The sequence below is a fragment of the Myotis nattereri genome, assembly GCF_964212035.1.
Source record: "Myotis nattereri genome assembly, chromosome: 1".
Classification (NCBI taxonomy): domain Eukaryota; kingdom Metazoa; phylum Chordata; class Mammalia; order Chiroptera; family Vespertilionidae; genus Myotis; species Myotis nattereri.
Genome location: NC_138075.1, coordinates 154,849,138 through 154,877,101, shown reverse-complemented (window position 1 = coordinate 154,877,101; position 27,964 = coordinate 154,849,138). Strand labels below are relative to the sequence as shown.

General features: G+C 38.2%; 1 protein-coding gene across 4 annotated transcripts in view; it reads left to right on the top strand.

Moving 5' to 3' along the window:
* Positions 1 to 27,964, top strand: part of PRPF18 (pre-mRNA processing factor 18) — a 35,651-nt gene that overhangs the window by 1,645 nt on the left and 6,042 nt on the right. Inside the window, exons 2-10 of one of the 4 annotated variants that reach the window (XM_081099031.1) lie at positions 9,902 to 9,979; positions 10,096 to 10,122; positions 12,645 to 12,749; positions 15,196 to 15,309; positions 20,563 to 20,709; positions 21,946 to 22,014; positions 23,636 to 23,776; positions 23,912 to 23,983; positions 27,345 to 27,500. In XM_081099031.1, the coding sequence (XP_080955157.1) occupies positions 9,902 to 9,979; positions 10,096 to 10,122; positions 12,645 to 12,749; positions 15,196 to 15,309; positions 20,563 to 20,709; positions 21,946 to 22,014; positions 23,636 to 23,776; positions 23,912 to 23,983; positions 27,345 to 27,500 (909 nt within the window). The remainder of the gene's footprint in view (positions 1 to 9,901; positions 9,980 to 10,095; positions 10,123 to 12,644; positions 12,750 to 15,195; positions 15,310 to 20,562; positions 20,710 to 21,945; positions 22,015 to 23,635; positions 23,777 to 23,911; positions 23,984 to 27,344; positions 27,501 to 27,964) is intronic. The other 3 variants (XM_081099032.1, XM_081099033.1, XM_081099034.1) reach the window with 3 other exon arrangements.

The window sequence follows — 27,964 nt, the reverse complement described above, 5'->3', positions numbered from 1 at the left end:
AGCAGGTAGAGGGGGAAAGCTTACCCATATTTGTAACTTAATATCTTCGGGGACCTTTTTCTTCAGGTAAGTGATTTGAGAGTATTTGAAAAAAGTAATTTAGATGTTGGAATGCATAGCTGGTTTTAGGAAAGCCGGGATGTTGAAATTTAAGTACTTTAGAGGGAAAATTGAATCACGAAAAGCTGAGCTCCCCCCCCCCCCCCAGGTTTATAATGTACGTATATGCATGATCAGGTAAGTGAGTGCTCTTGAATAATACAAGCATACCTCATTATATTGTGTTTCACATTATTGCCCCCCACGGATGTTGCATCTTTTACAATGTAAGGTGAAGACCCTCCACCAGCAAAAAAGTTACAACTCGCTTTATTGCAGCACTCATTTTATTTCAGTGTTCTGGAACTTAACCAGCAGTATCTTTGAGGCGTGCCTGTATAAGGGAATATGTGTAACCAGACATCTTTTCTTGTATGCATGGGAATAGTCTTTTGATTTATAGCTGTGTAATTTATAACTGTATAGAAACTGTTACTTTATGGCCTTTATCTTTCTGCATCATAGTGTCAGTAACTTTCATACTTTTTCACTGCTCCAGCCACAGTAAGAAATATTTTTTTAAAATATATTTTATTGATTTTTCACAGAGAGGAAGGGAAAGGGATAGAGAGTTAGAAACATCGATCAGCTGCCTCCTGCACACCCCCCACTGGGGATGTGCCTGCAATCAAGGTACATGCCCTTGACCGGAACCGAACCTGGGACCTTCCAGTCTGCAGGCCGATGCTCTAGCCACTGAGCCAAACCAGCCAGGGCAAGAAATATTTTTTTTATATTTTGTTCTGATATATATGAAAAAAGTTTCATGAGATAATTCTTACCTTAATCACATGTGATCCTATAATTTGTTTTATTATTTTAATCCATTCTGTTTCATTTTAAAAAAAATGCTGATTGGAGATCACTGAATGGTTTTCATTGCCCTATCTGTAGCTGGAAAACACCTGTATTCTTGGTCATTTCAAGTGATGTCCTAGCTTTTCATTGTTAGTCTGACAGTTGAAATAGTAAACACCTTATGACTACCCCTTTGTTAAACTGCAGAAGCTCCTAAGATAAGCCTCCTAAGCCGCCTGTCACCTGTCCTAAAACATTCCGTCTGGTGTAACTACTGTGAGGTAATTGCTTGAATACCAATGCTTTGGAGCCCCGGGTTTGGTGAATCTGCACTTAATGCAACACCTCATTTATGTGGAAAACTAGGCTGTTGGGACATAATTAGAAGTTTCATTAGTTATTAGTTATGAAGATTTGTGTAAAATTATATTTATTGGATGTTTCTCATATGCATGATACTACACTCTGCCTCAGAGGATTAAAAATACAGTAATGCTTGATTCTTTAAAGACCATGCATGCATTCAATTTTACAGAAAAAAACAAGCCAAAAGGCCAGAAATCTCTTCTCTTTTTCTCTGTTGAATAGAATGAGATAGCAGTTACAGCTTGGGGTCAAAACTTCTACCTGCACGTTGGATCCCAGCTCATCTTTTTTTGCATCATCATAAACCTTAGTATTACTTATCCCCTTTCTTCCTGTGTCTTTAGTCTGTCTACTGGCTTATCTCCATCAGCAGTGAAACATAAAAATGTCTCTCCCATTTTTAAAAAGGTTTGTTGTTGTGTGTGTTTTTTTAAGCAGCATCCTTTTTCTTTATAGCCAATCTTTAAAAGAATATATATATTTTACATGATTTCAGAGAGGAAGAGAGAAGGAAAGAGAGAGATAGAAACATCAATGGTGAGAGAGAATCATTGATTGGATGCCTCCTGCCCGCCCCCCACTGGGAACCAAGCCTACAACCCAGGCATGGGCCCTGACCGGGAATCGAACCATGACCTCCTGGCTCATGGGTTGACGCTCAACCACTGAGTCACACCAGCTGGGCTATAGCCAAGCTGCTGCTGCTGCTGCTGCTGCTCCCCTCTCCTCCCCTCCCCCCTCCTCCCTCTCCCCCCCCCCTTCTTCTTTCTTCATTAATTTCAGAGAGGAAGGGAGAGGGAGAAAAAAATAGAAACATCAATGATGAGAGAGAATCATTGATTGATTGCCTCTTGCATGCCCCCTACTGGGGATGGAGCCCACAACCCAGGCATGTGCCCTTGGCCGGAATCAAAGCTGGGACCCTTCAGTCCGCAGGCCGACGTTCTGTCCACTGAGCCAAACCTGCTAGGGCATAGCCAACCTTCCTAAAATAAATTTTAATTCTCACTCATTCCTTCACCAGATACAAACTGGTTTCTGCCCCCACAGTGATACTGTGACAACAGTGACCTCCATTTTCCTGACTAACAACAGCATTTGACACACTTGGCTGGTCGTCCTCCTTCATTCTTCCCTTGGCATTTCTTCTGCCACAGCTTCCTATTTTTCCTTCGACCTATCAGGCTGCTTATTCTTGATCTTTTTGAAAGACTTCTTCTTGTGTGTGTGTGTGATTTTTTTGTCCCGTAAATGTTGGTTTTCTATAAAGTTCAGGCCTAGGCCACTTTCTCTCCACACTGAATATTCTCTTACATTAATTTTATCGCCACCTCTAGATTTCAGTTACCATCTATTTCAGGGTTTTTAAAATGCAGCCTTTGGATGGACTTCAGAATATCCATCCGCTTCTTGAAATTTTATAAAAAAATTTAGCATGTGGTTATATAATAATATAAATGCCCCTCTTTCCTTTCTCCTGTGTATGATATTATTAAGGGGATCTTTGACTCAAAAAGGTCAAGAACTAGTAATTTTTAAAAATAAAAAATAGAAGAAGAAAAAAACCTAGTAATTTCTATGCTGGTGAAAATCTCCAAGCCATTACCTCCTGGCTCTACTGAACTTTTGAACTTTTTCAGTTCCTTGAACTTGCCTTTCCTCACACTTGTTTACCCCTTTACTTGCAACAGTCTTCTATGAGACATCCCTGAGAAAGGCAGGAGGAATTGATGGAATACATTTGGAAGGGATTGGCCTTAACTAGGAGGATGGTTTCCCCTTCCATTCTGAAATGATGAAGGGATTGGTACAGATCCAGGTAAGGTTTGGTGCTGGGAGGAATTTGGAGAAATTCTTGTTTCATGGCTTTTCATTTCTTCGTAGATTGGCTTAGTCATTTGCTGAAAGTGAGGGGAGAAATGAAGGGATAAGAGGTTTGAGAGAATGGGTTACGATCAGTATAAACAATAGGACAGAAAACTGAACAGTGAATTACACCTGCATCAGTGAACCCCACAGAGGCCCAAGCGGGCTGCCTGCATTTATAAAGGCCCACTAGGTGCAGGTGGGGAGAATGCCAATAGCAAGAGTCTTCAAGGACAGTGTTCTCACTTACTGGTCCCAGGATCCCTTCACAGATTTTTTATTGATAGTTCTGGAGAACTTTTGTTTATGTAGGGTGTATTTATTGATAATGACTCTATTAGAAATTAAAACTTGAGAATATTAAAAATGTTTAGATATAGTCCATGTAGAAATACAATAGAAAGCCATCATAAGTTAACATAAATAATACATTTTTATGAAAATTGACTATATTTTCCAAAACAAAAGAAATTTAGAGAGAAGAGTGGTATATTTGACAGTTTTGCAGATCTCTTTATCTCTGGCATATTAGAAGATAGTTGGATGCTCTTTCGTGTTTCTCCATTCAGCCTGCTGCAATATGCTGTTTTTGTTCAATTATGTGATGAAATTTCATCCTCCCACAGATAAGTAATTGGAAAAGGGAGTATTTTAATAACCTTTTCACATAATTGTGGTTCTCCTTTAATATTACACCAAAAATAGACAAATGGTAAGTTTCTTAAAGATTAGTTAAGACTGGATTGTGACACATATCAATGACTTTTTGTATATAAAATCCATTGATATATTCTGCTCTACATCTGTTCTGATCTGTTCTGCTCATAGGTATTCTGCTTGTGCATGATTTTGTAACATCTTGCCTTTGTGACATGGTTTGCTGAGTTCAGCAGATCTTATAAAAGTCGATATATTTCATTAGATGATATAATATAAATCACGTTCACTAATACTATTTTTAGTTCATCAGAAAAACCGTTAAGTATTGGGAAACCATCAAGTTCACAGTGATGGATACATGTTTCCCACCATTCTAATTTTCGCTTGAAAGATGGAATTTTATCATAGATGATAAGTACTGTCATTGTTTTCCTTAAAGTGACTGACAGGCTTGCTTTGTTCAGTTTTGAGAAAATGTCTACTATGCAAGTCTGAATAATCAGTTGCGCAAGTGCTTTTCTTTGAGACAATGATCCTACTTTATTACGTAGCAGAAGTACTTTGTATATTTCATATCTTATCATTTCATCATATCAAATATTTAAAGGCTGTGTACTCAAGGGTTTAGCAAAATTGTACTTTATCAAGACAAAAGAGAAACTGGCCTATTTTCCTGGCAGTGCATGGTGGTGAGGAATACAGTGACCACTGCTACATAAAGAAGGTACTTAGCCTTTATGTATGCTCAGATTCTAGTAGTTTTCCACACCATTGCTTTAGTACCATTAGTACAAGTGTGTGCACAGTGAAAAAATGGCACATAACATCTTAGTATTATTGTGAAAATAAATTTGACCTCACAGAATCTCTGAAAAGATCTAGGGGACACCCAGAAGCCTGTGAACCACATTTTGAGAATTGATATTCTAGGCTTAAGATTTTGTTAGGTGGTCAATGAAATTGAGACATGTAAGTAAAAGATATCATCCATATATATAAAACCCTAATATGCAAATAGACCAAATGGCGAACAACCAAACAACCAGTCACTATGATGTGTGCTGACCACCACAGGGCACGCGCGGAACATGGCGGGCATCGGCCATGGCAGGATGATGGAGCAGGTGAGCAGGGGCGCCAGACCAAGGCGGGGCGTTGGTCACTGTCATCAGGGCAAGCTTCTGGTGGTTACTGAAAATTCTTTGCTCCTGTGTGCCACAGTCCCGCCTGGTGCTCACACATGCTGCCGACATTGGCCCTGCTCACACCCGCTTCCAGTGACAGCCCCGCTTGCACCCACTGCCGATGCTCGCCCTGCTTGCACCTGCAGCTGGTGCCAGAGCTGCTGCTCGCACCCGTTGCCAATGCCGGTCCCAATCGCTTGGTGCTGTCAGCAGATGCGAGCTATGGCTGCTGGCCCCGATCGCCCCTGAGGGCTTCTCCACCTCCCCTTGCTCCTGAGGGGCGATCAGGGCAGCAGCTGTCACTCACACCCACTGACTGTGCTGGCCCTGCTTGCACCCGCTGTTGACGCCAGCCCCCATTGCTCTGTGCCATCAGTACGTGGGAGTGGCGGCAGCGGGAGCAGGGCTGCAGGCAGATGGGACCAGGGGCCGCAGTGGGATGTGATGGGCAGGGGGTAGGTGGGGGCGTGGAGGATGGGCTGAGACCTGCCCCTGTGCCCTCAGCAGCCTCACAGCCCACAGTTCCTTTCAAGGTGCACGAATTTGTGCACTGGGCCCCTAGTAGTTATAGATTAGACCATGGACTCTGGCCTGGAGGGTCCTTTTACTTTCTTCCTTTATATCTGCTCTTTTTGAGAGGATACCATATGTGTTTGTCAACTTATTTGTTTGAAATATGTAAATTACCTGCTATATACTCAAAAAGAGCAGTTTAAGATGCTGAAATATCATTTGGGGGCCCTAACCAGTTTGGCTCAGTGGATAGAGCCATCGGCCTGTGGACTGAAGGGTCCCAGGTTTGATTCTGGTCAAGGGCATGTACCTTGGTTGCGGGCACATCCCCAGTAGGGGGTGTGCAGGAGGCAGCTGATCGATGTTTCTCTCTCATTGATGTTTCTCTCTATCCCTCTCCCTTCCTCTCTGTAAAAAATCAATAAAATATATTTTTAAAAAATATCATTTGGGGAGTGAAGAACTGTAGCATGGAATCCTGTATAGTACAAAGGATTTAAGGACCAGAGTTCTAGTCCTGCTTCTGTTACTCATGAGGCTTACAAATTCTGGGAATGTCACCTCATCTTTCTTTTTTTAAAATTCTCACTCAAGAATATTTTTCCATTGATTTTTTTTTTTTTTTTAGAGAGAGAGTGGAAGAGAGAGGGAAATACAAAGAGAAATATTGGTGTGAGAGAAACACATCAATTGGTTGCCTCCTGCGCAAACCTCGACCAGGGCCTGGGCCCGGGAGGGGCCTGCAACTGAGGTATGTGCCCTTGACTGGAAGCGAACTCTGGGCCCTTCGGTCTGCAGGCCAATACTCTATCCACTGAGCCAAACAGTATAGGGCATCTGATCTTTCTAATCAATGCTCAGGTTTCTTACCTCTACTGTGGGATTAATATTAGCTCTACCTTTTTCAGGGTAGTTTTGATATTCAGATGATACCATTCATTCCTTACCCCAGGTAATATCTTCTTCATCGTTAAATCTATAAAGCTGTGCTTGGTATGTGTAGATATTTATTGAGTTTGTGGACTTTAAGAAACTTTATTACAAAAGTTTTAAACATACACAAAAACATAATCATATAATGAGCCCCTGTCTACCCCTTCACCTAAAGATTGGTAACTCTAGAAAATAAGAATATGTTTTTATATAGCCCTGGCTGGTGTGGCTCGTTTGGATCGTTGTCCTATGCACCAAAGGTTGGTGGATTTGATTCTCAGTCAGGGCACATGCCCGGGTTGCGGGTTCGATCCCTGGTTGGGGCACATGCAGAAGGCAACTGATTGATGCCCCTCAGTGCTTCTCTCCCTCTCTCTCCCTCCCTCTCTCTAAAGTCACTTAAAAAATGTTTTTGCATAAACAAAGTGCCACCTAAACAAAATTAAAATTAGGTCCTTGATATCATCAGGTACTCCTTTCATGTTCAAGTATCTCCTATTGAATTAAAATATGGGTATATATATCTTTTTATGGTTGGTTTGTTTGAATCAGATCCACACAAACTGCAGTCATTGCATTTGTTTATTATGACTCTTGGTTTCTTTTCATTGAGAACATTTTTATTCCCCCCAGTTCCACCCCTTCTTGATGCCATTAACTTGTTGGAGAAAGTGGGGCTAGTTTGTAAAAACTTTTCAGTGTTTCATTGTTTCCTTAGGTGTTATTTAGTTTTGTCTTTTATTCCCTACATTTCTGGTAAACTGGAAGTTAGACCTAAATATTTTATTAGATTCATATTTACCTTTTTGGCAAGAATGCTGTATCTTACCAGATATCCAGCTATATTACAAGGCCACTGTTCTCAAAACTGCCTGGTACTGAACAGACATATAGACCAATGGAACAGAACAGAGAACCCAGAAATCAACCCAAGCCATTATGCTCAGTTAATATTTGACATAGGAGGCAAGAGCATACAATGGAGTCAAGACAGTCTCTTTAGTAAATGGTGTTGGGAAAATTGGACAGATACATGCAAAAAAATGAAACTAGACCACCAACTTACACCACACACAAAAATAAACTCAAAATGGATAAAAGACTTACACATAATATGGGAAACCATAAAAATCTTAGAAGAATCCATGGACAGCAAAATATCAGATATATCTCATAGCAATATATGTCCAAGGACAACGGAGAAAATAAACAAATGGGAATACATCAAAATACAAAGCTTCTGCACAACAAAAGAAACCATCAACAAAATGAAATGGAGCCCAATGTATGGGAGAACATATTTGCCAATGTTACATCTGATAAGGGGTTAATCTCCAAAATTTATAGGGAACTCATACAGTTTAACAAAAGGAAGATAATCCAATAAAGAAATGGGCAAAGGACCTAAATACTAGACACTTTTCGAAAGTGGACATACAGAAGGCCAAGAGACATGAAAACATGCTCAAAGTCACTAATCAAGAGATACAAATCAAAATGACAATGAGATGACATCTCACACCCGTCAGAATGGATATCCTCAACAAATCAACAAACGACAAGTGCTGGGGAGGATGTGGAGAAAAAGGAAACCCTCATACACTCTGGTGGGAATGCAGACTCTTGCAGTAACTGTGGAAAACAGTATGGAGTTTCCTCAAAAAATTAAAAATGAAACTCCTATTTGACTTAGCAATCCTACTTCTAGGAATATAGCCCAAGAAATCAGAAACACCAGTCAGAAAGGATATATGCACCCCTTTGTTCATAGCAGCACAATTTACAATAGCTAAAATTTGGAAACAGCCTAAGTACCCATCTGCAGATAAGTGGATTAAAAACCTGTGGTACATCTACACAATGAATACTACGCTGCTATAAAAAGAAGGAACTCTTACCATTTGCAACAGCATGGATGGACCTGGAGAACATTATGCTAAATGAAATAAGCCAGTCTGAGGAAGATAAGCATCACATGATCTCACTCATTTGTGGAATATGATGAACAACATAAACTGATGAATAGAAAGAGATCCAGAGACATAGAAGCATCGAACAGACTGTCAAACCTTAAAGGGAGGGCAGAAGAGGGGGTAAGAGATCAACCAAAGGTCTTGTATGCATGCATATAAGCATAACCAATGGGCACAGACAGTAGGGGGACGAGGGCCTGTGCTGGTGGGTGGGAATGGGCAGGGAGAGGTCAATGGGGGAAAAAGGAGTCATGTAATACTTTAAACAATAAAGAATTTTTTTAAAATGCTGTATCAGTGGTGCTGTATACTTTTATGTGTATCGCATAGGGAGGTGCATAATGTTTTCTTGATGTCAAATTTGATCAGTGGGTTCAAGTATTGGCAGACTGGTCTTTCCATTGTTCACCATCAGCCTTTCTTGTAATGGTCTTAGCATCCATTATGGTCATTGCCTGAGTGAATTAGCTTTGGATTATGAGGTGCTAAATACCTGAGGTAGTATTGAGGTACTATTATAATTACTATTAATAAAGTAGGACAGTAGCTTTTAAAAAATGTTTTTATTGATTTTAGAGAGGGAGGAAGGGAGAGAGAAACATCAATGTGAGAGAGAAAAATCGATTGGCTGCCTCCTAACCGGGGTTCAAACCTGCACCCTGGCCCTGACCAGGAATCGAATTCGCCATCTTGTGGTGCATGGGACAACACTCAACCAACTGAGCCACACTGACCAAGGCAAGGCAGCGTCTTTGAGTCAAGTCATTAATGGAATAAGAGCTGTAGATAGTAACAAGCCTCCGAATTAGTGACTGTAGATTTAACAGCAAGGATAGTTTTATATATAGTACTAGTGTAGGAAGAACTAATGTTTTTTTTCACCATTATAATAGATTTAGATCTTGCCTTTTTTGACATCAAGTCATATTAAAACAAATGCCTTTAAGCTGTCTTTAAATAAAAAGACTCTCTAAAACCATTCTATGCCTAGATTATTTTAAGAATTGATTAATTCAATTTTAAGAATTAATGAAATACAATTAATTGATATAGTAGGGTTTTTAGATGATGAAAAGAATTTGGACACACTCTTGGAACTCTCTTGGTAATGAGATGTAAGATGTTAGCTATAGATACCATAATTTCTGTTTGATTACTTCTGATGGAAAAAAAACTAAAGCATTCTATTTTATGTGGTTCATAATGAATACATTTGTAGAGATTATCACTGAACTCAAATATTGGGAAATTAAAAGTGTGAACATTTGGGAAATATTGTTTTCTTCTCTTTGCTATTGGATATGCCTGTTAAAATTATACTGCAAGAAAAATATGTACTTCAAATTTAGAGGTTGAGTACAGGTGTTGTGTTCAGGAAATCAATATAATTTCTATGCAACCAAAAACCTTTACCATTTCTTGAAAAACTGAAGAGTGTTTTCAGGTGTTGATTAGGGGACATTAAATTTTAAGCAAGGATATTTTATTAACTCACTTCTTCTTCAATAGGAAAATAAAAAATATTTCAAGCGTAGTGAACTTGCAAAAAAAGAAGAGGAAGCATATTACGAAAGATGTGGCTACAAGGTATGAATCCCTGCTTTTATGTTACATTGGCTTATTTCTGAGTTTAAATTTATACAGCTGTTGTTAAAGTGACAAAATTATTGATCTCTGTTCAATTTATCAATGTTATACATTAGCCTATAAATGAGAAGCCATCTGGAGAGGTATGAATTTTTGTTTTTGTTTTTCTTTATTTTTTATCTTGAATTTAGGAAAATACATGCATGACTTTTGGCTTGGAATGGTTTGGCCTTCTGTGGACAGCATGAAGTGGCTTGAGATCAAAGCTTGATTTTCTTTTTTTTTTTAAAGTCCTGGATCTGATGCTGCCTCATTTTCATCTCCCCACCAGTCCCTCACTCCACCTCTCCCAATAAAAGTCTATTTTTAAAGGGCTAAAAACATTTTATTCATTCAATAACAATGGTACTAGCAGTGGTATTTCCCCTGCTTTCTCCTGAATATTTTAAACCAGTTTTTATGTTTACATTGTTAATAATTCCTTTTGGCCTAAGCACCTCTGCCTGAAATATATTGCCGTATAACATTTATATGCTTTTGTGTATAAGGAACCACATTTCAAACACTGCTCAGTCTATTGGATAGAAAATGCAATATTGAAATATTTGTTCGAAACAAATGAGTTGTCTGGAAGACTGTACATTTTAGAACCATGCCTAAAATTATCTTTGATATTACCTCGTTGAATAACATTGGGGTTTTTTATTGGGAGGGGTTAAAGGTTATGTTTAAATTATTTTAAAAAGATTATATCTAGTTTAATAATTTTTAAACCAAATTTCAGAAGGCTCTCTTTTGCTAAATCATAAGTTTGAAATAACTTTTGCTTGTGAAACATTAATATAAAATAATACTCTTGTGCATGTCATGTTAAAAGTTCTGGAAATTAATTTATCTGGCATAGCATTTCTAGAGGGATGCATGAATAATGCAAATGGTATGTATATGCATTTGGTTTTATTTTGTAATGTTGGGAGAGGGCAAGTTTTAAAAATGTTATATTTCTGATAGGCTTCTAAATTATGAAAATTTATATTGGTATTTTGATATTTTCCATGAATATATTGATTTCGTTTGCTTCTAATTTAGGAAATTAAAATAATGTTTTGTGTTAGTAACCATTGGATACATATTCAGAAAGAATTCTCATCTTTTGCTTGCCCCCCAACATTGTCTAACTCCAATTTGATTTGGAATAAGAATTACTTACCCTGGGTGTAGTCTGCTGACTTGTTGTTTTCCAAGATCCCTAAATTTCAACCTTTCAACTTTTTGATAAGGTAGGAAAAGAATGTAAGACTATGGTGGCAGTTTTGCTTTGCTTAGGTTGCTTCAGTGATAGCGCAGTTCTTCCTTGCTTACATAGAGAAAAGCACTGAAGCAAAATAATTACTGTAAAGGTACTGCTTGTAATGTCGAGTCCAGCTGCCATTCCTTAATTGAAACTACTTTTCATCCTAAGATTTTTTGAGAAATGACCTGTTTTTATGCTTACAAAGAAAGCAGAGGTTGTTCTTTCTTAAACATTTTTAGTATTTCCTTCTTGGTAATAATGAAAATATTGCATGTATTATTTTATTCCTTTATATAAACTAGTTCCCATTTTTTTAAGGCTTGATGCTGATTTGGTTTGTGAAAATATGAAAGTTTAGTTTTTATCTCAATTTTCTGTTACACTTAATATTGATAAACGTAACTATTAATCATAAACTATAGAATCATAAGTTATATAATTTTAACCATTTAGCCTTTCTTAGTTGAATGAATTTTTCCTTAAAGTTGATCTTCTTTTGTATTGTTTTTTTTTCTTCTTTTGGCATTTTTAGATTGGTCTTATGGTCAGTTGGGAAACCATGTTTCAGTATCTTTTTACAGACCACACAGTGGGGCTTATAAATTGCTGAACTCAGTTTTCCCAAACTGTGACTTGGGCGGCAGACTCAAGAAAATATATGAAGAGATTTTTTTCCCTGCAGGTTCATATCAACAAGAATGTTCACTCCTTTCTTTGTGTGGTATGAGTAGAGAGGTGCTGTTTTTCATTATTTTCTCACAAGGTTTGTAGCTCACTTTTGTGGAAAAGTTCTATGTAGCATTGGAAATTTTTCTACATGTCCAACAGTGATTTCTGTGCGCTTGGAATAATACCTTTCAAAAAGTAGGGTAGGAAAAAGCTGGCTCTTGAAGCTTCACGGGCTTCTGTTAGAAAGCAGTTCCTGTTTTTGACTTTCATTTTAAACCCAGGGTAAGAATCAGGCAACCCTGTAGGATGATTTTCTCAAAGAGGAGAAGCAGGTTGATTTTTTTTTTCCAAAAAACAAAGTAAAATTCTTTAGAGTTGAAGGAGAAAGTGAGTCTAAATTTCAGCTCTTTTACGGCTTTGATTTTGGAAACCATTACACTTAATGTCACTTTTCTGTAGCAAGAATGCTGTCTCCGATGTGCATGCTTTCTGTGTGTGCTGTCCCTGAAATGGACAAGTTTGATACTAGTAAACTCTTAAAAGCTGGATATTTACTATGAGCTCTTTCCTCGGAAGAACATTTAGACCTTCAATATTTAAAACATGTTTAACTGTCTTGAACATTTAATCTAATAGAATGACAAATACTAACTATATTTTAAAAGCTGAACTTTTTTTTTTTTTTTTTTGCTGTTAATATAGATACAGCCAAAAGAGGATGACCAGAAACCATTAACTTCATCGAATCCAGTATTAGAACTTGAACTGGCAGAGGAAAAATTACCAATGACCCTTTCTAGGCAAGAGGTAAGTTTATATATAGTTTCATGAAAAACAAAACAAAACAAAAAACACAACAAAAAACTCTGCAGAACATTTACATTAATCTTTAGTTCTACCCAATAGTTTTTTGTCATTATTTCCCATATAAGATGACTTACTGAACACAGTTACTGTGCAGCTAGCCAGTTTTCTTCATGGGGTTCTACTAATAAATTACCTCTGCCTTTTTTTTTTTTTTTTTAATTTTATTATTTTTTTTTACATGCCCTTGACCAGAATCGAACCTGGGACCCTTCAGTCCGCAGGCCGACGCTCTATCCACTGAGCCAAACCAGTCAGGGCATCCTCTGCCTTTCTTGATACTATTATGTTAAAACTTTTAAAGTATCTATCATTCTAAACTTTAAAAACCAAATACTGTATTTTTTGTTTGTTTTTTTTAAAATATATTTTTACTGATTTCAGAGAGGAAGGGAGAGGGAGAGAAAGACAGAAACATCAATGATGAGAGAGAATCATAGATTAGCTGCTTCCTGCACACCCCCTACTTGGGACTGGGGGGGATGGAGTCCACCACCCGGGCATGTGCCCTTGGCTGGAATCGAACCTGGAACCCTTCAGTCCGCAGTCCGGTGCTCTACCACTTAGCCAAACTGGTTAGGACTAAATACTGTTTTAAATGTATATATTCTAGATAATTATACTTAAATTATTTTAAATAATGTACTATTTTATAACTTACTTTCTTTTAATACATCTTTCTAGGTCAAAAAATATATATGTATAATTTTTTATGACCATATACTTTCCCATATTTTTAAAGCCAGTTCTTTATTAATGGTCATTTAGATTACTTCAGCATTTCCCTCTTATGAATCATACTTAGAGGAATATCCTTCTATAAACATGATTGCATGCATAATAATGTATGATTATTTCCTTTGGAAAATCTTCTAGAAGTGTGATATTTGGAGTGTATGTACTAAAGATTAAAGTCTATGTACATTTCTAAGACTTTTGATACATACTACCAGGGGGTTCTGTCCTAGTTATACCAGTTTATACTCTCACTTGTAGTGTTTGCCCATACCCTGGTTAAGATCAATTATCATTTTCTTTAAAAATATTTTTTAAGGATATTTATGTGATATAAAGAATTCAAACTATTCAGAAGGTACAAAACAAAAGTGAACTTTGAACAAAAGGAAACTTTCATAGGAAAGGATGGCTAACTCTGGAAGCTGTCATGTGAAAATTAGAGGAAGGCATTTTGAATAATTAGCCTAAATACTTTTAAAAGAATTTATTGACCACAGCTTTAATTTTGAAAAGGAATTGAATATTCTCTGTGGTTCCATAAAATAGAGCTAAGATAAATGAATAGAAATTTAAGGGAGGTAGATTTTAGTTTATTTTGAGAAGCAAATGTATCCAGAAATGGGGTGGGCTGTTTCATGAAGAGATGTGATTCCTGTCATTTGTCAGACAGTGACCTGATAGTTGTTTTTGGGAGTTAATTCAGCATTCATTAGAGAAAGCGATAGATGACCTCTTAAGTTTCTTTTTAATATCAAGCTTCAGTTAATCCATTGGGAGCCCTACCAGTAGTTTCTAAGTGTGTTCCCAGGTAAAGTTCTTGGTATTTTTTTTTATTTGGATAAACTTATTATAATTTTTGTTTCTCCTTTTTGTGAACTATAACATGTATATAGTGTATAAAACACATATGTTTAATACAATGGATAATTATTAAACAAACACCTGTTTAACTATCATCTAAGTCAAGAAGTAGAGTAGTATTTTTTTTTAATTATATTTTACTGATTTTTTACAGAGAGGAAGGGAGAGGGATAGAGAGTTAGAAACATTGATGAGAGAGAAACATCAATCAGCTGCCTCCCACACACCCCCAACTGGGGATGTGCCCGCAACCAAGGTATATGCCCTTGACCAGAATCGAACCTGGAACCCTTGAGTCCACAGGCCGATGCTCTATCCACTGAGCCAAACTAGTTAGGGAGAAATAGAGTAGTATTATCAGCCCTTCAAAAGCCCCGCATGTGCCCCATCCTGATCATACTCACTTTCTTTCCTAAGAGACAGTGTTTGGTTTAAAAGTAGTATTGCAATGCTGACCTTGGCTGTGGTCATCAGCTGCGTTATCAGCTGACTCCAAACTTTATTTTCCTTCTCAATATGAATATTATCACTTGCTACCATCTTAATGTTTTTCTTATGTATTCGATTATACAAATTGTGACTTTACTGAACCAGCCAAAGAACCTAACCCATTAGGACTGTTTAAGGTGTGACAGTGACTCAGTATATTTGTTCATGGAAGATTAAAGAAAAAATAAACCTAACTTTTCCAACTGGCATTTCAAAATAAGTGTTTGGTCACCTAAAACAGGAATTGCTATTACTAACAACATAAGGAATTACTACTATCTTTTGATTTAAAAAACAATAGGTTATCAGAAGATTGAGAGAAAGAGGAGAACCAATCAGACTATTTGGAGAAACTGATTATGATGCTTTTCAGCGTTTAAGAAAAATAGAGATCCTGACACCAGAAGTTAACAAGGTAAGAAATCAGACCAAAGCTAGAAGAATATCACTGTATCACATAAACTAGAATAGTGTGGAGTTTGATGTCTGACCCATTGCATTATTAGAGGAAAAAATGAAAAAGTTGCCAGGTGACTGCTGGTGAATATAAGTTTAAAAAAATCTTTTTAAAGTACCTATCTTATGTTTGTTTAGTGCATTTTGACAAATACATCCAAGTTTGTAACCACCAACCTTGTGAACATTTTCATCACCCAAGGAAGTTCTCCAGCACCCCTTCTGGGCCAATCCCCTATCCTTCTTTTCTACTCATGGGCAACCACTTTATAAAATTCTATCACCATAGATTAATTTTGCTTGTTCTACTATTTCTTGTAGATGAAGTCATAGTGCCTGGCTTCTTTTGATCAGCAGTACATTTTTTAGATTCATCCATGTTATTGCGGTTATCAGTACTTTGTTCCTTTTCATTGCTGATGGTATTCGGTCTTATGAATATACCGTAATGTTTTCAATATTGGGCTGTAATGAATGAAACTGCTCTGAACATTCTTATACAAATCTTGTTTGAACCTATGTTATTTCTCTTGGATAAATATGGAGAAGTGGAATTGCTGAATAGTAAGAGTAAATGTATGCTTAACATTTTAAGAAATGCCAAATATTTCCAAATGCCATCAGCATTTTTATTGTTAGTCTTTTAAATTTTAACCATTTTCTTATATGTGTAATAGTATCTCATTGTGGTTGTGTTCACATTCCCCTGATAACTAAAGATTATGAGCATCTTCTTGTGGACTTCTGTAGGCTATATTTTTCTCTGTGCAGTGTGTATTAAAATGTTTTGTTCATGTTTTAGTTAGGTTGTCTTTTTATTTTTGAATTGTAGAAGTTCTTCATTTATTCTGGATAGAAGTCTTTTGTGAGATACAGATATATATTTTGTGACTATTTCTCCTACTCTATAGTTTGCCTGTTCTCTTATTCATTTCTTTTGTGGGGGAGAGTTTTAAATTTTGGTGAAGTCCATTTTATCAGCTTTTGGTTTTATGGTTATTGCTTTTGGTATTTTACTTAAGAAACCTTTGCCTGTCCCAAGGTCTTGAAGAAACAGTCTTATGTATTTTTTTTTTTTTAGCTTAACAGTTTTAGCTTTTATATTTAGAGTTCTGATATTGTTTTATGGCTCAGCATATGGTCTCTTTTGGTTAATATTCCATGAGCTTTTGAAAAGAGTGTGTTTTATTTTTTATGCTTTGGGATAAATGTCATTTACAATAGTGTTGTTCAGAGATTCTGAGGCTTTATCATCTACTTGCTCTAGCAGTTATTTAGAAACAGGTGTAGTTATTTATGGCTATGTAACAAACCACCAAAAACTTAGTAGCTTAAAACAATTTATTATTATAAAATCTTTTTCAGTCATCTATGACTATCACAAATCATTCTGAAACCTAATAACTTAAGATAATTTATTATCTCTCACAGTTCTGTGGTTTGATTGGGTAATCTGGCAGTGTTTGGCTCAGGATCTTGCACGTGATTGCAGTTAGGTGAGTGGTTAAGATCATCTGAAGGCTCCACTGGATCAGTCTTCTAACTTAACATAAAACCTTTAAGGTTCATCCATCTTGTAGCATGTGTCAGAATTTCCTTTTTTTAAAATCCTCACCCAAGGATATTTTTTCCCATTGAAAGAGAGTAGAAGGGAGGAAGGTGGAGACCGAGAGAAAAAAAACATGGATGTTCAGGAGAGACACATTGATTGATTGCCTCCTGCACGTGCCCCAGTTGGGGCTGGGGAGCAGACCCACAATCCAGGTACCTTGACCAGGAATCAAACCCACAACCCTTCAGTCTGTGGGCCAGTGCTCTAACCATTGAACAATTGGCTGGGGCAGAATTTCTTTCTTTCTTTTTTTTTTTTTCTAAAAAAAGGCTGAAACATATTCCATTGTATAGAGGGAGAGAGACAGAAGGAGAGAAACATCGATGTGAGAAAGACTAATTGATTGGTTGCCTCCCACACATGCCTGACCAGGGCCAGAGATCAAGCCTGCAACCAAGGTATGTGCCCTTGACAGGAAAGGAACCCAGGACTCTTCAGTCCACGGGCTGACACTATCCACTGAGCCAAACCGGCTAGGGCTGGAACAGTCTGTTTTACATTGGTAAGAACTTAAGTTTGAACAAGTTCTAAAGTTCTACATTTTTACTTCACCCAGCCCATGTTTTATGTTTTTGATGTCACATTTTTACATCTTTTTATCTTGTGTATCCCTAAACTAATTACTGTAATTATAATTATTTTTATTGCTTTTGTCTTAACCTTCATACTAGCTTTGTACATGACTAATTCACTACCTACTCTGTATGTACCTTTACCAATGAGATTTATATATTCATATTGTTTTCTTATTAATTAGCTTTCTTTTCAGTTTAAAAAATCCCTTTAACAATTTCTTGTAAGGCCAGTTCAGTGGAGATGAACTTTAATTTTTGCTTTATTGGAAAACTCTTTATCTTTTCTTCAATTCTGAATTATAATTTTGCCAGGCAGAGTATTCTTGGTTGGAACTTTGTTTCTTTCAGTACTTTGAACATATTGTGCCATTGCCATCTGGCCTGCAAAGTTCCTGCTGAAAAATGTGCTGATTGTCTTATGCATGTTTCATTGTATATAACAATTTTTTCCCCTCTTGCCCCTTTTAAGATCTCTGCGTGTGTTTATTTTTTTGACATTTTAATTATAATGTGTCTTGGTGTGGGTTGTTGAACTTTCTGAGGTATTGCCAACAGTTCCCACCGCAGCTCCACCATTTTACATTTCCAGCAGTGCGAAGTGTCCCACTTATTTATATGCTAGTGTCAGAGCAATGTCAGAGCCCGGCACGAGCTCTGGTGCTTGAGTGGCTTTGAGTCCATATATTCTTCTAAATTCTCCCATTTGACTATGCCAGGGCTGGTTCTTCCTCGAACCCTGCCCACTGTACTAACTGTTGGGAACTTAGTCCAAGTTCCCCCTTTATCCTCTGCTCACTAGATACAGGTGTTGGGTCTGAGCCCCCCTGCCTAGGGATGGACCTCCTTGAATGCCAGGTCTTAGATGGAGAAGCCATGAGAGGTTGTGGGTATATAAAAATGAGTCTTGGTTGCAGAAGCCAGTGGCCACACAGCCATCCGACAAGAACAGTCCTCACAGGAAAGTCCATACAGGCAGCCAGCCAGACACCAGCTGGTAGAAATCCCATAAAGCAGCATCAGTCTCTGTACCCACAGCTATTATCTGAGCAGCTGCATGCTGCCTCCTAGACTTACTGCCTCACATCATACTGGTACCTGAGCTCTCTGGCTCAGCAGCTTCTCCTGTCTACTGCCCAGCTGCTTTCTCTAGCAGACTTCTTCACACACTCCATCCTAGCTGTTCTCTCTCCATACTCCAGCTTACTAGCTGGTCAGTAACTTACTTTTATGCTATTTAGACAAAGAAGGCTTTGTGCCAATAGTTAGATCAATCATATTGGCTACTGAAGGGCACAGTGTACTGTCAGAGTGCTATGGCCTTGCACCCGCTCATGGCATCTTGGTCTGATTAGGATTCCCAGGCTCAGAGTCCTTGAACATCCCATCTAGGCTCATGCCCAGAGCGGCCTTTGTCCATTCTGGTGTATTGATAACAAGCCTCTGTGCTCTCATCGGCCTTGACTATCTGGGGGCCTGGCATGGTTCCCACACCTAGCCACCACTTGTTATTTTCTGGTTTGTTTGCTTGTTTATCATAGCCATCTTAATGGGTGTGAAGTGATATTTTATTGTGGTCTCTACTTACTGGTGATGTTGAGCATCTTTTCATTTGCTATGGGCCATTTGCATGTCTTGTTCAAGTCCTTTGCCCATTTTTAATCTTGTTGGTTGTTTTCTGTTTTTAAGTTGTAGGAGTTTCTATGTGTTCTGGATATCAATCCTTATCAGATCTATGATTAGCAAATATTTTCTCCCTTTCCTTGGGTTATCTTTTCATTCTATTAATAGTGTCTTTATGCATAAAACTTTTTAACTTTTCTATTTTTGTTGTAGTTGTTGCCTGTGCCTGTGCTGTTGTATATAAGAAATCATTTCCAAATCCAATGTCATGAAGCTTTCCCCCTATGTTTTTCTAAGTGTTTTATAGTTTTAGCTCTTGGATTTAGGTTTTTGATCCCTTTTGAGTTAATTTTTATATGTTGTGTAAGTTAAGGGTTCAGCTTAAAGCGTTTCCTCCCTCCTTCCCTCCCTCTTTCTTTCGTTTCTTTCTTTCCCTCCCTCCCTCCCTTCCTTCCTTCATCCCTCCCTCCCTCCCTCCCTCCCTCCCTCCCTCCCTCCCTCCCTCCCTTCCTTCCTTTCATTTTTTGTTTTGTTAATCCTCACCCCTGGATATTTTTCCCATTGATTTTTAGAGAGTGGAAGGGAAGGAGGGAGGGGCAGAGAAACATCGACGTGAGAGACACATTAGTTGGTTGCCTCCTGCACATACCCTGACTAGGGTTGGCGATTGAACCTCCAACCCAGATATGTGCCCTTGACCAGGAATTGCATCCATGACCCTTTGGTGCTAGGGCCAACCTCTAACAATTGAGTGACAACAGCCAAGGTTTAAGGCTTTCATTTTTATTAATAGCCACAAACTGGGTGTTAATAGAATGTGGAATTTGCTGGTGTTAGAAATGTAGTTGCTAGCCTAGGATATAGAGGAGACACTAGTTTTATACTGTTGACATTTCTGAAGGTTTTTGAAGTTCATAGTAGCCTTCAGGTGGTTCTCAATGATGGTTGTTGTACCATTTAAATTGTAATTTTGATATGGTCACGGGAGGAGGTAAGTACAGTGTTTATCTACTCTGCCCTCTTACTGGTAGTCTGAGATGAATTATTATTAGAGGCCTGTTGCACGAAGAGATTCGTGCAACAGGCCTTCCCTTCTCCTGGCTGCCGGCACCGGTTTTCCTCCGGCACCCGGGACCCAGGCCTTCGCTCCGGCCGGAGCCACCTTCCGTCTTCCGTCTTCCGTCTTCGCTGCTCCGGCTCACCTTCAGTCTTCGCTCCACCGCTTGGAGCCTATGTATGCAAATTACCTGCCATCTTTGTTGGGTTAATTGCATACTCTCCTGATTGGTTGGTTAGCATAGTGAAGGTATGGTCAATTTACATGTTAGTCTATTTGGTAAGATTAGTGAAAAATCAAGGGAAAGAGTGAAATTTCAAACTAGGTATAATTTTTCACCTTTCTCAGGGATTGAGGAATGATCTGAAAGCAGCTTTGGATAAGATTGATCAGCAGTACCTCAATGAACTTGTGGGTGGTCAAGAGCCTGGAGAGGAAGACACACAGAATGACTTGAAAGTTCATGAAGAAAACACCACAATTGAAGAGTTAGAGGTAATGTCTACATCCACCTTACCTCGTCTCCCATTACACCTTTCATTCCCTGCAACAAATGGTTGAGTTCATCAGATTACTCTGTTCAGAGCATACTATCGGTTTTGGTCATTACAAAGGCCCTCCTTTCATTTCATGCTTTCATTCATTCAGTCTCTTTTTTTCTCATTCTCCACTCACATTCCCCTACTCTCTGCCTTTAAAAGTAGTCATTTGAGTATGTTTGATGTGCATTATTTTATTTGTTGTTGGTGTTCTATAATTAGTAGGGTTTTGTGAGCATGTGTTTTTTATTTCCATAAATGGTATTGTACTGTGAAATTCTTTCTGCTTTTTCCTTTTCATACTTTGAACTGTTTTTAAAATCCATCCTTGATGCCTTATGTATGTCTAAACATTTGCCTTTAACTGCTAATACTTTAAATCTTGTGGCATTCACTGCCTTTTCCTTGTGTTCCTCCATAATATGAACAACTAGATTGCTCCCTGCTCTCTGTAACCACAAACAGCTTTGTGAAGAATAATCTTGTGCATCACCCCTATGGACTCAGAAGTGGGATCGCTGGGTTTATGTATAATTAACTTGTCTAAGACTGCTAAGTTGCTCTCCAGATGGCTGTATTAGTCTGTACCCTACCAGTAGGGTGTCTCGTACATCCCTAATCCCTGTCAACACTGGGCAATCTTTTGTTTTCTAATTTTTGTCAGTGTGTTGAATGTGGAGTGTTATATATAACCTCAATTAAAGAGCAGTATTATATTTCTTAAATATGTACCTCAAGCAAACAATATGACTTAGTTTAAAGCTCTTAATATAGTGTGAAGTGTTAGTTTTTTTCCCTTTCATTCCTTGCTCTTGCACATGTTGATGTCACAGGAGGATGTCCTTTTAATTGCACTCTCCCAACCACCACCATTGCACCTATCTATCCATGGAATGGTACAATTGCCACAATCTAATTTTAGAACAATTTTGTTGCCCTGAAAAGAATTCTCATATGCATTAGCAGTCACTCCCCTTACCCCTCCTTCTGTCTTTTGATTCATAAAAGAGAGCATGCTTTCAAAATTTAAATGGCAAATTACTGTTTTTAAAAATCTTATTTAGAAATTCCATTAGGTTTTTAAATAGAAATTGGACAGTCTGTGTAATAAAGAGCCATGTTTAGACTGGTGTTGATAACATATATTCATTGTTGCTCTTTACTAATGAGCAGGAGCATTATTTTTCTTTAGGCATTGGGAGAATCTTTAGGAAAAGGTGATGATCATAAAGACATGGACATCATTACCAAATTCCTTAAGGTATGTACTTTTAGGCTAAGAAAGGAGGACATTTTGGTTAGTTAAGAACTATTTTTTATGTTTTTGTATTGTTAAGAGTTAAAGACTGGGAAAGAAAATCTCAAACATTTCTGGCATGTACATGGTTTATGATATTGCAGTGTGCTTGGATATAGAGGTTAACCAAAGACAGTATATTTATGTTCCTCTTGGCACTTTAAAAAAACTGATTAACGTAAACACAAAGAAAAGAATTATAGCAGTGGAATGAACAAGATGTTTGGGGAGGTACACATTTTTTAAAGCATTCTAGGAAGGAGCATAGTGAGGGAAGAGTTCTAGAACCTTTTATGAGAGGTGATGACAGTAACAAAAGGAAGGAGGTAAGAAGACATTGGCAAACACATCAGTAACCTTTTAGGGATTTCATTTTCTCATTTCTACAGATAGCTGTTTATTCTTCCTATGATATGCTCATTCCATCTTCTCAGCATTTCTGTCTTTAGTATTTTAGGTAGAGTGTGTGCAAATCCCAGGTTTAGTTCAGCATTTAGTCATAAATTATTTGAGTTCAGGCCATGAGATTTATTTATTTATTTATTTATTTAAATATATTTTATTGACTTTCCACAGAGAGGAAGGGAGAGGGACAGAGAGCTAGAAACATCGATGAGAGAGAAACATCGACCAGCTGCCTCCTGCACAACTCCCACCGGGGATGTGCCCGCAACCGAGGTACATGCCCTTGACCGGAATCGAACCTGGGACCTTCCAGTCCGCAGGCCGATGCTCTATCCACCGAGCCAAACCGGTTTTGGCAAGGCCATGAGATTTAAATGCAAGATATGCTTTTACTTGCAGTTACAATTTAAATACAACATTAGTCATCAAGATTCTGCATCAACTGAGGAAATGATAGGGAACTAGATAGGGCATGGGAACTGGGTAATATGAACTAGAATTTTCTCTGAGAGTGACTGTCTGTCCTTATATAGGATTACACAGGGATTGGCACTAGGGGAGTATGTTCTCCTCAGCCTTCACTGTTTAATTGCCTCTAGAAGGGTGCTCTATATAGATAAAACCAAGGGGCATTGCGGTAGTTTTACGGGGTGGGACAGGGGAGGGTATGGATCATAGTTTCTTTTATTTCTGTTCCTTTTTTTTTCTTTCCTGATCTTTAAGTTAGGCACGTTAGTGGGAATTTTAAATTGAATTATTGTTTCTACTGTAAAAGTAGAAAGTCCAAATACTACAACAACATACTTGGGTGATTCTTTAAATATCACAGCACATCTATTAATATGGCTGATGATCTAGGTAAATTTTACATAATAAAAATGCAAGTAAAAGCTTATTTCAGATAGTTACTCAGGTAATATTTTTAGGGGAAAATGGATTATCTTTGAGCCAGGAATATATAGAGAATAAGAAAGTTTGTGAATTGCCAGAAGCGCTTCTTCAAAACATATGACAGAATAAGCAGGTATAGTTCATTCATTAAATATTAGTGGATGGTATTGTAATCAGTTGAGAAATTAGTTTTAAGGATGACAGTTAACTGTTTTGTGTGTTGGGGAACTTTAAACTTGTTCAACAACTGGATGGCACTGTAGTCTAATTTTACGCATTCTTTCAATAGTTTCTTCTTGGTGTTTGGGCTAAAGAATTGAATGCCAGAGAAGATTATGTGAAGCGCAGCGTGCAGGGTAAACTGAACAGTGCTACTCAGAAACAGACCGAGTCCTATCTCAGACCCCTTTTCAGAAAGCTACGGAAAAGGGTAAGCTTTCTCAAAAAAAAAAATGCTTTTATTAACTAATTTTTAAAAATAGAATATATAAAATTAGAATAAGTGCAGTCTGTAACTACTGAGTCGCTTCCAAATTTAATTATATATATATTTTTTATTTTCCAGAATCTTCCTGCTGATATTAAAGAATCCATAACAGATATTATTAAATTCATGTTACAGAGAGAATATGTGAAGGTATATTATCATGCTGTGCTTTGGAAGTATGGTTATTTGTCTATTTAGGTTGTGTACATTATATTTCATTTAGTGTGGGAGAGTTTTACATAGGAAACTGAGAAGAAATGTAAAATGAATTAGTAGTTAAAAAACAAAAACCTTTTGCCCTGGTCAGTGTGGCTCAGTGGTAGGGTATTGGCCTGCACAATGAAGGGTCTTGGGTTCAATTCCCAGTCAAGGGCACATATCTCCACTGCGGGTTTGTTCCCCAGCCCTGGTCCTGGCACGTGCAGGAGGCAGCTAATAGATGTGTCTCTCTCACATCGATGTTTCTCTCTCTCCATCCCTCCCTTTGAGTCTCTCTAAAAAAAACAATGGAAAAATATCCTCAGGTGAGGATTAACAACAAAACCTATCAAAAACTAAAACTTTTTATTTTCTTATGTATTGTCAGCTTTACTGTGGGGCATTCAATGTTAAACTTTCAGACCACACTGTATTTTTTAGTCATTTTTAAGGTAGGTGTAAAAATTCTTAAGATCATGTACTGGGTGTGGGCAAGGTACATTTCATGAGTGGAGCAGAATTTAGAAATTTGTAGATTGTTGGTTATAGCTTGGAACAAATTTTCCCATAGAAACAATGCTATGTAGCTATAAATATCTACTTAATTCATAAAATAGCTGAAGTGTTGTACTAATTGATACAGTGGAATTTTACCACCTTTTATATGTGTTCCTATGAGAAATGTTCCAAGTCAGGCTCCTAGCGTTCATCTCTCCCGTTTCTGCAGCAGTAGCAGACCCCTTGTAGGGGAAGACTTTTCCCTGGTTTCGGTGTGTCCTCCTGGATGGCCTCTGGGAGGAGGTGGCGTGGGGAAAGAGCTCTGGTGTCCCAGTGCTGCTGGGGCAGAGTTCAGAAAGGAGAGAGTGGAGACTCTCAGTTGGTGGAGGGGACCCAGAAGAGAAGGGCCGAGTGCACCAGTAAAGGACATGCTTGGTGGGCCATCAGCGGAGGGTGAGGAGGGAGCTCTGGGCGACTGTGCCTCCCAAGAAAGTAGCAGGTAAGAGTTGCAGTGCAGTTGGAGTGACAGTTCCAGAACAGGAGACAGGCCCTGACAGAAAAGTGGGAATGACATTGCTTATGTCTGTTCTCTGAGTATCTGTATTCATGAGAAGGGACCGCTGGCCTCCCTGGGTGATTGGGTGGTCTTGATCAGAGCCTCATGCTGATGAACCTAAGGTATTGTTCTTATTCCCTCTATAGGAGAGCCAGTTAGTTTCATCAAAGAAAATGTTTTTGTTTTATGGCTATAAACTTTATTCTTAGATAGTTTCTGTTAGTTGCATGCTACTTACTAAGGACTGCATTGGAATGGACGGTTAGGTCACTATCACTGCAGAAAGAATTTAGATCACTTGCCTTTCCTCTTGTTACATTTCTCATTCTCATATATGAAAATCAGGTAAAAGTTTATTTTGTGTAAAATACAGAAAGAACTGAGAAATAACCTATTTGGGGAGTTTTCTTTGGAAATTTAGGGAAACTAAATATTGGAAATATACAGTTAATATCCAGTATTAAAATTAACATACATAGAAATCAGTGATAAAAATGTGTATACACTCCCCCTCTTTTTTTCAAGTTTTTTTTTTTTTTTTTTTTTCCAGAACATCCTGGGTGGTCACTTTAGGTGTCTGAGTTTGCAAGGCCAGGCCTCCCCGGAGTGGGTCAGGTTAGCATGTGGCCCCTCCTTTTTTTTTTTTTTTTAATATATTTCTTTATTGATTTCAGAGAGGAAGAGAGAAGGAGAGAGAGATAGAAACATCAATGATGAGAGAGAATCATTGATTGGCTGCCTCCTGCACGCCCCCCACTGGGGATCAAGCCTGCAACCCAGGCATGTGCTCTTGGCTGGAATTGAACCTGGGACCCTTCAATCTGCAGACTGACGCTCTATCCACTGAGCCAAGCTGGCCAGGGCTGCCCTTTTAAAATTAAGCTTTAAAAAAATTGAGAAGCTAAGCCAGTGGTGGGTGGCAGGGGTCGCAGCGTGGGAGCGGGAGGTTGGTATGGGGGCACTGCAGCAAGGGTTGTAGGGCAGGGTGTCCCCAGGTCCCCAATGCAGCCCCCAGATGAACCCACAGTAGTTTCCTTATATGACTGGGCCCCTTATATAATTGGCAGCGACGCTTGCCCAGAGCCTAAGAGGATTATAACAGGTCAGGTGAACCGGGGAGCGGGACGGAGAAATGAGCAACCCCTTAGGCTAGAGATGAGGGACACTTAGGGAGACCTCTTCCGCTGTAACTGTTAGCCCTGGTCAATGATGACAAGACCACTGCGCAATCTGAGTTCTGGAAACCAGTGATGGAGTGTGTTCGGACTGAGACCGGGCGAAAAAAGAAAAAAAAAAGAGTAGAGCAAATTCAAATTTATCTTTAGGGTAGAAATGATCTTTCAGTTAACCTATTTGTATTTCTTTGTACACCTTTGAATTAGGTATTTCAGTTAGCCTAGTATTTGTAGTACCTGATTTTTAAAAAAATCAACACCGCATATCAAACACATATGTGTTTGATGTTTTTAAATTAAAATCTCTTTGAGGCCTGGCTATGTAGGCTTCTCTGAGACCCTCAGAGTCTTTTAGAATTTACCTGCTTTCTATTTTGTTTTACTACTTCTTTTTTCCCTCTTCTCAAGTCGCCAGGTTTGGTTTAGAAAAGGAGCCATTTGTCTTCATTGGTTTCTGTCTTTACATTTCGTAGCTTTTATTTTAAGGTTCTTGCCAGGTGGGAGGTTTGGAGAGCCAATCTCATCCTTTAGCTATTTGACTCATGGGCCAGCACTTAATCTCTGTTTACACATCTGCCGTGGGCCTTATATCACAGTCCCAGCGTGCAGAGCTCCCACTGCTCTCAGAGGTCTGACTGCGGTTCAGGGAGTGGACATAGTTTCAGGTTGGATTATGGAAAACTAGTTAGCCTCTGTCTTCTGTGTGACCGCCTGTTGAGAAGACTAGGTTGAAAGGAGATCCACACTAGGGTTTCTGTCAGTACATCAAATACCTGCCTGATAATTCCAGATCTGAAATGCATCAGCTGTCAGTGCACAGAGGCTGCAGAGGAATGTTTGTCCTTTTACACACAAGGTTAGCTTTGGTTTCTGTTTTTCCATGGACATCTGTGGCCTGGGCAGGACAGTCAGTCATTACATATTTTAGTTTCTTTTGTTTGAATAAGGAGGATGGTAATATTTTCAACATGCTTAAGAAATGGATGAAAATTACAGCATGAAGAGTTGTGAAATACTTGAAATAAAAATTTGGACCAATACATTATTTCTCTTTTTCTGATCTCTTCTTAATCTTTCTTTCTAGGCTAATGATGCTTATCTTCAGATGGCCATTGGAAATGCCCCTTGGCCCATTGGTGTCACTATGGTTGGTATCCATGCCAGAACGGGTAGGGAGAAGATTTTCTCCAAGCATGTTGCACATGTTTTAAATGATGAAACACAGCGGAAATATATTCAGGTAAGCAGTTTGGATAGAAAGGACATTTCTCTGGAGGTTAACATTCTCCAGTTCCAAGTATTTTGAGAGCAAAGGAATTATAGCAAATAGGATATAGCATGATGGGATTTAAGTTCATTTCTTATAAATACTTGTGATTAAGACATCTTCACTAAATAAAATAAAAACTTTTTAAGTTTCATATATGATGCAAGACAGGGCAAAGGGTTATGCTTTTAGTTACCTTAGCATTGAAATAAGACTATTGTAGTTTGCTTTAGAAGTTTAGTGATGAGCAGTTAATTTATACTATTTTGCAATCTTGTTATTTTTAAGGTAAATTTAACATCTATGATAAAGAGTATGAATAGTACAAATTTGGCTTTAATGAACATAATTTTTAAGTAACATATAACAACAATACTTCTCTACACAAATAACTTTAAAGTGTTTATAGTTTTATTTTCTTTGTTCAGTTGCTTAGG